The following is an 11,903-nucleotide window of genomic DNA, read 5'->3' on the forward strand; positions in this document are numbered from 1 at the left end:
CAAACGACTCGGTGGCACATAACAACAACAGCAACTCTGAGAATTTCCTAATTTCAAGAATATCAATAAGGCACTTTAACATTTTCCCAGAAATCTAGTTTTATGGATTTTTAACTTTATAAAATATTGGAAAGTATCCTCTACTTAAACGCAAAGCCTGCACAGCTGAACAGTTTGCAGATGAACTAGTTAAGCTGTGTCATGTGGTATGGGTTGAGTCCAAATTCAGTCTAATAGCAAAAAATTGTTGCTTAACATTATTCTTGAAATTTCTAAAAAACCATAAAATAGAGCATACAAAGCTGAGTATATACAAACCCTTCAGTCATGTAGGCTGAAATCAGATAAATTCATATTGAATAACAGGTTTAAGTCTTTTATTCCACACTCACTTTAAGTTCTGTACTCACTGGTCCCATTTAAACTATATGGTTAAATTTGATGATTACATGTGTTATCATTCTATTTTAAGTCACTGAGAGTGTAAATCACACTTTTCCAAATTATGGCTATTAGAATTTGGGAGTTTCCTAATACGAACCTACTAATAACTATCCATTTCTTGTACTTGAACGTTCAAATCATGGTTAGTATCTTCACCGAAAGAGCTTTAAAAAAAATAGCCCTACCTTCCAGATTCTATATCTAGACTTCTGAGGGAATTAAAAGCCTCATCAGAAAGCTAGCACTTACCAAACCTCTCCTGAACCATAAGGGCCACCTGTTTTCCCACCTGAGTGCTCCCAGTGAAAGACAGCAGATTCACATGCTCATCTCTGGCCATCGCTGTGCTGTAGGGGAAAAAGGTATGATCACTCAAGCATGTAAACCCAGCAAAGGCAGCACTCACTTACTGATACCAACAGAAGGCACTAACATGCAGTTAAACAGCCAAAGCTACCAGGAAAATTACCTCAAGAAAACAAAGGACAATCTCCATGAAATCCAGACTTCCTACAGGTAGAACTAGACCACAGAACAAGGTAACATCAACATTAGCTAAGAGAATATTAAGCAGGAAAGACCTACCTGCAATGAATGGGTGACTGTGCAGCATGATCTTAAGCATTTCCTTGTGATTGCATGAAGCAAGAGCATTCCAGTTATTATGTAAACATTTAAGTTAATGATTATTTCGAGAGTTAAAAACTTAGAAGACTTTAGGAAACACTGTATCTTATCCTTCCTGATAACAGACTTAAAGATTATGCAAGGATTTCTAATTGCTTCTAAGGAATGTAGAACTATCTGAGTTTTTTGCTTATAGTTCAGTGTTTCAAAGAGTGCAGGGAGAATCAAGAAATCCACCTGTATCATCAATTTAGTTCAGGGCAGTAATGGCCGAGGCAGATTACCCCAGAATAAACCTATAAAACACAAGCACAGATACTCAAATAATTTGTTCCCTGTTGTGCCCCCATGTATCACTGCTCTAACTCTTTGAGCTATTCCAAGTCCAACACAATGGACTGGATGCCCAGAGTATAAGAACAGAGTTCACGCATGGAGCTGAGGGGGCAGAGTCAGCAGTGTGCTATACTGCTAACCAAGGACAGAGTAGGACAAAGGACTAAACATTTAATATTTTATAAAACATTTAGAAAATTATTTACTATACAATGTTCACACAAAGATTGTATTTTCTCATTTATATGAAAAAAGTAGTGACTTATCCTTGCACTCCTTTCTGAACCTGTACAAGAAAAAGAGAAGACCTTCGCTCTGCTGCAAGACAGCAAGGTCTGTATGGCATGGCTGGCCCAGGAGCGTCTCCCAGCCACCACTTTCCTACGTCTACTAAAGGCTGCAGCCAAACTCAGGCTCACTCACACCCTGCCCAGTGAGAGAACCACTGCCTGCCAGGTTGAAGGGCTGCACTTTTAGATCTCAATCCAGCCCAGAGTACTAGACTGCTACCCCACCGCCTGGAGATCCCACTGCCTGGAGACTGCCCAGCTGCCAGCCCTGCTGTCCAGGAGCACCAATATCACTGGTCCTTTGGGTGAAACACTGCTGTCTAGCTACATCATGTGGAATTTCTTAAGCTCAAGCAGAAGACGCCAGGTGGAAGCATGGTTTCAGGAGGGGAACAGTCATCCCATTCCTGGTTGACTGTTCTTCCCAAGAGGGGTGCACCAATATACAGGTCCTTCACAAAACATTGCCAAACCCTGGGTCATTATATAGTTACAACAAACCCAGTATCTACTAAGAAAAGACTCATATGATGTCAAGAAAGCAGCAGTCTGTCTCAGTCATCATGAAAAAATAAACATTCTCCTAAAAAGGCAGACCAAATGAACAACCCAGATAGAACCAGAAAAAAATATGTTGATGTGGAGTTATTTGAACAGCTACAAAAGAAGATGCAAATGATGGAAGAAACAATGGATGTCATTAAGAGAGTAAATATCCCAGAGACAATAATCCAGGGTAAAAAAAAATCCATGAAGACCAAATTGAACAGCTATAGAAGAAAATGGCAAAAAATGAAAGAATTGAGAAGATAGCTAAAGAACTTAAAAAAAAATCATCACAACACAGAGAGGGTATAGAAAACACAGTACTGGAAATAACAGAAAAGCATGAAAATGCAATCCAGAATATTAAGACAGAAATTATAGACATATCCTACACACTGATAGGACAAAAAAGTAGAACTGAAGAGATGGAACAGAGAAACAGTGAGCTGGAAGATGAGAGCTTCACTGGAAACATACTAGGAGATATTAAAGAGATGAAAAATGAACAAAATAAAGGAAACATTAGAATCATGTGCGATGACATCAAAAGGAACAACGTAAGTATGACTGGAATTCCAGAACATGGGAGTGACAGGTAAGTCACAGGAAAAATACCGGAAGAATTACTAGAAGAAAACTTCACTGGTATTTTGAAGAAAGAGAAAATCCACATTCAAGAAGCACAGCTAACACCAAATAGAAAACATTCCCCAAAAGGAAAACACTAAGACATATCATAGTCAATTCTCCAAATTAAAAGATAAGGATAGAATTCTAAAAAGCAGCACAAGAAAAACAAAGAGTTACCTACAAAGGAGAAACAATTAAATTCTGATTTCTAAGCAGAAACTATGCTAACTGGAAGACAATGGGATGGCATATACAGAAAGTTGAAAGAAAACAACTGCCAGCCAAGGATCCTATACCCAGCAAAGCTCTCCACCAAATATGAAAGAAAAATGAGATCATTTGCAGAAAAGAAGGAATACAAGGAATTTGTGAAAACTAGACCAAAACTACAAGAAATTATAAGTGAAGTATTTCACACAGAGATGCCAAAAGAAAGTGGATGGACCATAGTAACCAGAAGCAACAGAAAAAGGAGCACGGCAAAATGGCAAAACTAAAATCTGGCCTAACAATAATCATACTTAATGTGAATAGACTAAATGCAGCAATTAATAGAAAAAGAGTAGCAGAATGGATAAAAAAGCAAAGCCCATCACAATATTACCTACAAAAGACATATCTAAAAAATGGAGAGAAAGATAGACTCAAAATCAAAGACTGGAAAAAATATACCAAGCAAATGGTAACCACAAAAAAAGTAGTGGCAATACTAATCTCTGATAAAAGAGACTTCAGAATGAAAAACACCATAAAAGATAAGGAAGGACATTGCATACTGATTAAAAGCACAACAGATCAAAAAGACATAACCTTGGTCAACAGTTATGCACCGAATGATGCACAAAACAGTTAACAGAATAAAAGAAATAAACAGCGCCACAATAGTGGTAGTAGACTTCAAAACACCACTATCATCAAAGGATAAGGCAATTCAAAAGAAACTTAAAGAAAGATACAGAAGAGCTAAAACATACAATCAGCCAACTTGACCTTGTGGATGTATTCAGGTTACTGCACCTAATTAAAATTCAATTCACTTCCTTCTCAAGTGCACATGGTACATTCTCCAGAATCGATCACATATTAGGACACAAAGCAGCCTCAACAAATTAAAAAACACTAAAATAATACAAAGTATCTTCTCAGATCATACTGTCATAAAACTAGACATTAACCACAGGAAGGAAAGCTTACAACAAAACCACCTATGTGGAAACTGAGTAATTCTCTACATTATTGAGTTATAAAAGAAAGTTTACAGAATCCTACAGGGCCTCCACATGAAAAAGACTGATAACACAATTACAAAATGGGCCAAAGACATAGTAAGACTTTTCACAGAGGAGGATATTCAGATGGCCAACAGACACATGAAGAAATGCTCAAAATCAGTGGCACTAAGAGAGATGCAAATCAAAACCACAATGAGACACCATCTCACTCCAGGAGCAGTGGCAAAGTTTAATGGGGCAGCAAGTAATAAATGCTGGAGAGGATGTGGTGAGACAGGAACTCTTATACATTCTTGGCAGGATTGTAAAATGGCGCAACCACTCTGGAAGGCAGTTTGCAATTTCCTCAGAAAGCTGAACAAAGAAATTCTGTATGACCCAGCTATTCTACTGATTGGAATATATCCTAAGAAAATGAGAACTGAGATACAAACGGAGACTTCTACACCAATGTTCATAGCAGCAGTATTCACCATTAAAAGAACATGGAAATAGGCCAAATGTCCAATCACAATCAAATTAATTGAGAAATTATGGTATATTCACATGATAGAATACTATGCAGCACCCAGGAGCAATGATTTTGTAAATAACTAACTAATTTGGGAGAGACTGGAGAACATTATACTAAGTGAACTAAGTCAGTCCCGTAAGGACAAATATTGAATAAGACCATTATTGTAGAATGTGTATGAGGATCCAAGGGGAGCAGGGTGGGAGCAGAGGGGTAAGGATGAGCCAGGTGGTGGGAGGTGGTTAATCAAAGGGTCTCACAATTTGATGAGTGGAGGGAGGGGTAGGCAAAGGAAATGGGAAGTATCTGGTGTGGAAAACAATGTATATGAACTTTGAAAGTAAATCAGTACGAAATAAAAATTTTATTTAAAAAAAAAAAGCAAAGAAGAATCGAAATCTGTTGTAGAGTGGCACCCAGTAAGGATTAAAAACTCCAACTTTTATAATAAAAACTATTAAAAGCACCTGTTTCCATCATGGTTCAGAAAGTTTTGATCAATCCCAGTTTACAGAGGAGCTGTGTTTCCTAGGGTTTTCCTCACTGGTCAACTGCAGAACTCAGACAAAAGAGAGGTTCCAAGAGAAGCATAAAAACTAGGCTATGGGGGAAATAGCTTTATAAATCAAACATTAGGGAATTATGGGCTGCCTATCATTACAGCATAATAATAAATTTATTATAAAGTTATTGATATAATTAATAATTAATATCATAATAATTATATTTTAAATTATTATTTTAGGTTATAAACACCTTTCAAATACTTGTTGTAAACAATTAAAAAGGCAAGACCAGGAAATAACCTCACTAGAGGCACGAAAGACCTTTTAAAGAAAGCTACAAAACACCACTCCAAGAAATAATAAGAAACCTAACTAAATGGAAAAATAAAAATGCACAAATCCTTGTTCATGGTTAGGAAGACTCAATATGGTGTAAATGGCAATCCTACCAAAAGCAATCTACCTGTTCAATGCAATCCCAATACAGATACCAAATTCATTTTTCAAAGAGATAGACAAGGGTAATGGTAACTTGGAAAGAAAAAGACCTCAAATAAGCAAAGCACTTCTGAAAAACAAAAATGAAGTGAGGGGCAAAACCTGCTTATCTCGAAACCTACTATACAACTGTAAATAACCAACCAGCATGGTACTTGTACAATGATAGACACATAGACCCAGAAATTTAGCCCATCTATCTATAGTCAATTGGTATTTGAAAAGAAACAAAGGCTATCAAATGGAGAAAAAACAACCTTGTCAACAAATGGTGCTGGCAAAACTGAACTTCTACCTTCAGAAAGCTGAATTAGGATCTACATTTCACAACATACATAAAAATCAGCTCAAAATGGATCAGAGATCTATGGGTAAAGCCTAAACCCATGAAGATCGTAAATGACAAAATTACACCAAACTTAGAAAGTCTAGCCTATGGTATAAAGAGGCTGGCAAATACAGCCAGAAATGTACAACCAGGAGAGGATAATATCAATGACTGGAACCTTCTAAAGAATAAGTCCCAGTGTGTATCAAAAACTTTTCCAAAAAGGGTGAAAAGAAATCACAGACTGGTTAAAAACATTCGGCAATGACATCTCAGACAAGGATCTCATAATGAAAGTTTATAGAACAGGGCCTCCTCAAGAAAAAGACTGACGACCCAATTACAAAATGGACAAAAGACATGAGAATACTTTTCACAAAGAAAGACAATATTGGAGAAGATGTGGACAGAATGGAACTCTCATACACTGTTGGTGGGATTGTAAAGTGGTTTAACCATTCTGGAAGGTAGCTTAATGTTTCCTCAAAAAGCTGAACATAGAAATTCCATATGACCCAGCTAGTCCACTGCTACAAACATACCCCAAAAAACCAACTAGCCACAATGGAGATTTGCACACCTATGTTTACCTATGTTCATAGTGCCGTTATTCACAATAGCAAGAAAATGGAAATATCCCAAGTGTCCATCAACAAATGACTGGAAGTACTCAGGAGCAACAATTTCAAAAAATACTATATAACACGGGAGAGGCTGGGGAGCATTATGCTGGGTGAACTAACTCAAGCTCCTAAGGACAAATACTGTATAAGCCCAATATTGTAAACACAGAAGGATAACTAAAAAGATGTGTATAAAAGTCCAAAGAGGGAAGAGGAGGGAAGGGTGCAGGGGAGCTGAGGATGGGGAGGGCAATAAATCATGGGGTTGCAGAGTTTGGTGGGCAGAAGTAGGTAATGGAATTAGAAAGATCCAGTGGGGATCTGAAAAGACAGAGCAATAATGGGCATAGATCAATGGTTGATTAATTTTATAAGACACAATATATAGGAATGATTGTAAGAAACACAATAATAACAGAGGTTATACATAATAACTGAACTCAGTCCATAATAATAATGGTCTTATACAGTATTTGTCCTTATGGGATATGGGGTCACATGGTTTGATGGGGGGCTAGGGATGTGGGGGCATCTGGTGTGAGGGCAATGAATACAAACTTTGTAGGTAAACCAGTGTAAAATTTAAAAAAAAGAAAAAAGTATTCTAAAATATTCATTCTTATCACTTTTGCTGAACTGGGTTTGAAATAATGACAGCAACACAGACTTGAAACGCAGCAGAATGAGGATGGCACAGGATCAAGCAGGGTTTCTTTCTGTTGTACATGGGGTCACTGTCAGTCAGAACTAACTCGATACCACCTATAAACAACTATAGCGTTCTAGTAAAGACAATTCCAGTAACTCAAGCTTAGTCCTTCATTTGAAGAGTACTTTGTTGTATACCCTCAAGTTGAAACCAAACAATAGCTGACCCTCCCGCAGTTTTCAGGGGCAGTAATCACATGGAAGGAGATTGCCCATTTTTCTCCTGCAGAACTGGTAGATTTGAACCAAGTGCCTTCAAGATTACAGCACAGCTTCTTACCACTAGGTCACTAATGTACCCAACACCTGCTACCCAACAATACTGTTAACTTACCCAATATCCGCTCCACCACAAGTCATGGAACAAATTGCACCAGGTAGTTTGTTATCCTCCAGAACTTTGGCTATTATCCTATAAAGAAAAAAAAATCCATTACTAAGAAAACATCTCTTGGGAACTTTTATTAAAAATCAGAATACGTTTCCACTAATTTATCTTTTTAACTCTCTTTTACAAACTTCAAACATTCAGGCCCAATTTCTTCTCACAGAGCTGTCAAATACTTACCTGCAGAAATTTTAGGTCCTAAAGAAATCTTCATAGAAAAATATAAAGTAACACACAGACAGAAACATAAAATAGATAAAAAGCTTAATAAAGTATTTCTTGGACAGTTCAAATGGTCATTATTTTCAAATATGATCTGCCAATCTAAGAATATGAAGACAGATCAAAGAGCTTTGCTTTTCCCACATTCAATCAACTGATGGAAAAGAAAAAAAGGTTATAAGAAAAAGTACTCTTTATCAGAAAATATGATATTTCAACACCTCTCTGAAAGTCAGGAGTGTGCCTGAAAAGATGTAAAAGATGAAGTAAGAAGCAGGTCCTCAGAAGCTAGAGAAGACACTAAGGAGACACAGCAGAGAAGACTCGGCCAGCCCTGCAGAATCATGCACTCAGGGCACATGCCCACCGGCTTCATACCAAACCACTATAGTCAAGAAATACCAGTGCTCAGTGAGGGCAGGTGTGTCCAAGACAGTGAGACTGGCTCAGGACCAGGCATGGTTCAGAGCTATTGTACATAAGGTCACTATGAATCACAGGCAACTCAACAGCACAAAACAACAAAAATATTTGTTCATGAACAACACTGAAAAGAATGGAAATACCTGAACACTTTACTCATGAGAAACCTATAGACAAAGAAAGTGCTGTCTGAATAGAACAAGGGAACTCTGTATGGTTTAAAATCAGGAAAAGTATACAGGGTTGAATCCTTTCGCCAAACCTATTTAATCTGTACCCTGACCAAATAATTCAAGAAACTGGACTGTATGAAGAAGAATATGGTATCAGGATTGGAGGAAGACTCACCAACAATTTGCATTATGCAGATGACACAACCTTTTTTGTAGAAAATTAAGACTTCATTAAGTACATACTGAAGATCAAAGACTACATTCTTCAATATGGATTATATCTCAACATCAAGAGAGCAAAAATCCTTGTCACTAGACCAATAGGCAACAACAGCATGTTAGATGGAGAAAAAGTTTTGTCAATGATTTTTTTTCTGTTTAGACATGCAATCAACACTCAATGAAGTAGCATATGAAATCAACATATTATGTTGCCTGAACTGCAATCTTGAAGGTGAGTGGTTCTAATCCACCAGATGCTCCCATGGAGAAGGAGGGGTAATCTCCTTTTGTGCTAGCTGGATCTGATTCAACAGTACACAACAAGAAAGAAAAAAGGATTATCAAAAAAGAGAACGATTATATTGTACTCAGAAAATGTTAAGGACCTCTTTAAAGTGTCAAAGAGCAAGGATGCCAATATAAAGATTAAGGTGCACCTAATCCAAGTCATAGTATTTTCAATGACTTCCTATGTATTTGAAAGTTGGACAATAAATAAGGACAGAAAAATCACTACCTTTATTTCAATTGTGATGTTGTAAAAGAATATTTTCTTACCAATTTTTTAATTTTATATTGGTTTGCATAAAAAAAGTCATATACATTGTGTTTCACTCTTTCATTTACATTGTTTCATATAATCATTGATATACATTGTTTAATAAAACTAATTAGCAAAAAAAAACACCCCAAAAATAAAAAAAACTAATTACCATTGATCTATGACTGTTATTACCCTGTATTTTCACTGGATCCTTTCTACTCTCTTGCCCCTCTCATCGTCCCACTAAATTCTGCTATCCTACTGACTTCCTCCCCTCTCCCCAGGTTTTGCACCCTTCCCCTTTTTCTCTTGGACTTTTATGCACATTTTACTAGTTATCCTTCTATTTTTACAATAATGGGCTTATGCAGTATTTGTCCTTCTAAGACTGAGTTAGTTCACACAGTATAATGCTCTCTAGCCTCTCCCATGTTATATAGTATTTTAAAAATTGTTGCTTCTTAGTGTTACATAGTATTCCACCATGTGAACGTACAATTTCTCAATCCATTTCATCTGTTGATGTACATTTGGGCTGTTTACATTTTCTTGCTATTGTGAAGAACACTGCTATGAACATACGTGTCTGTTCATGTTTCAGCTCTGTTTTCTTTGGGGTATATTCCTAGCAGTGGAATAGTCAAGTCATATGGGATTTCTATATTACCTTTTCAAGGAAATGCCAAACTGCCTTCTAGAGTGGTTGACCCATTTTATAATCCCATCAGCAGTGCATGAAAGTTCCAATCTCTCCACATCCTTAGAGAAGAGTACAGATTATCCCATTGACTGCCAAAAAAATAAGTGTGTCTTGGAGAAAGCACAACCAGGGTGGTCCTTGGAGGCAAAGATTGTGAAACTTCACCTTACATACTTTGGGTATGGTATCAGGAAGGAGAGTTCTTAGAATAAGACATCATTCTGGGAAAGGTGGAAGACAGACAAAAAGAGGAAGATCATCAACGAGATGGATTGGCACAGTGATTGTAACCATAGGATCAAGCATAGCAGACATTGTGAGGGTGGCACGGGACAGGACAAGGTTCCAATGCTGTACATGGGATTGCTAAGTGTTCTCATCTGATCTAGAGATAACTAACAAGAACAGCATTTTGTTCATTTTTTAAAGGTTTTCTGAATTTCCTGAGGAATTTCTCAACATTTTTTGTGTATTGTATATATTGAAGCATATCTATTTAGTATTTCATCTGAAAATTCTTACAATAGAATTTGTCAAAGTCACAATGTCTCTCTAAGTAATCCCTACCATGTACTACCCTCTGTTAGCTAATTTCTCAATTTCTGGGCCTCTGTTCCTAAGAAGGTCTACAAAGACTGAGGACACTCTTGCATATAAAGTCCACTAACAATGATTTACCAACAAGTCTCAAACCAGAGAATGCAGACCATGAAGGGAGTAGGAACAATGAGAAAAAGTCATAACCCTGTATGGAGGGCACCATTTTCTATACATTTTCCAGGTTCTAGAGTGATAAATTAATAATGCTGACTTCATGACCTGACTAGAGCTGTCATTGTTGTTGTTGTATGCCATCAAGTTGGAACCAATGCACAGCTGACCTCCAGTGGGTTATCAGAGGCAGTAACTGACATGGGAGGAGACTGTCCATCCTTCTACCACTGTAGAGCTATGTTGTTGTTACATGCCATCGAGTTGCACACAGCTCATAGCGATCTTATGTAAAACAGCCCTAAACCCTGCTCTATCTTGTGCTAATCTTATTGTCTCTGACAAACCTATCCCCATTACCCCAGTCACTGAATCAATCCATCTGATTAAGAGTCTTCCTCTCTTACACTGTCACTCCCCCCCTCCCAAGCATGACTCCCTCTCCAAGGAGTGGTCCCATCTTGTAACGTGCCCAAAGTATGTTAGACGAAGCTTCAGAATCCTTGCCTCCAAGGAGGAGCCTGGTTTCACCCTCTCCAGGATGAACCTGTTTGTTCTCTTAGCAGTCCATGGTATATTCAACACTCTTGTCCAACACCACAGCTCAAAGGCATCAATTCTATCATCCCTCATCATTGTCCAGCTTTCTGAAGAATAGCAAGTAACTGCAAAGATTATGGCCTGGACAAGTGCACCTTAGTGTACAGCTATAGTTGTTGTTATGTGCCATTGAGTCACCTGTGACTCATAGTGACCCTATGTACAACAGCCATAAACTCAGCCCTATCTTGTGCCAATCTCACCATCTCCAATACACCTGCCCCCATTATTACCCCAGTCACTGAATCAATCCATCTCATGGAGGGTCTTCTCCTCTTGTGCTGTCCCTCCACCCTCCCAAGCATGACATCCCTCTCTAAGGACTGGTCCCTCATTGCAACATGCCCAAAGTATGTCAGATGAAGCTTCAGAATCCTTGCCCAAGGAGCAGGCCGGCTTCACCCTCTTCAGGACAAACCTGTTTGTTTTCCTAGCAGTCCATAGTATATTCAATACTCTTCTCCAACACCACAGCTCAAAGGCATCAATTCTCCTTCTATCATCCCTAGTCATTGTCTAGCTCTCTGATGCATAACAAGTGATTGCAAAGACCATAGCATGTATCAGGCACACCTTAGTCTCCAGACTGACAACCTTGTACTTCAGCATTTTAGAGAGGTCTCTAACCACAGACTTTC

At 37.9% G+C, this 11,903-nt stretch overlaps 1 protein-coding gene across 1 annotated transcript in view; it reads right to left on the reverse strand.

Moving 5' to 3' along the window:
* Nucleotides 1-11,903, reverse strand: part of ALDH7A1 (aldehyde dehydrogenase 7 family, member A1) — a 67,175-nt gene that overhangs the window by 30,432 nt on the left and 24,840 nt on the right. Inside the window, exons 8-9 of the mRNA XM_006886004.1 lie at nt 7,617-7,694; nt 694-791 (exon numbers count right to left, since the gene is read on the reverse strand). Coding sequence (XP_006886066.1) covers nt 694-791; nt 7,617-7,694 — 176 coding nt within the window. The remainder of the gene's footprint in view (nt 1-693; nt 792-7,616; nt 7,695-11,903) is intronic.

This window comes from Elephantulus edwardii, unplaced genomic scaffold (genome assembly GCF_000299155.1).
Source record: "Elephantulus edwardii isolate Elephantulus edwardi_28Jun2011 unplaced genomic scaffold, EleEdw1.0 scaffold00046, whole genome shotgun sequence".
NCBI classification, from domain to species: domain Eukaryota; kingdom Metazoa; phylum Chordata; class Mammalia; order Macroscelidea; family Macroscelididae; genus Elephantulus; species Elephantulus edwardii.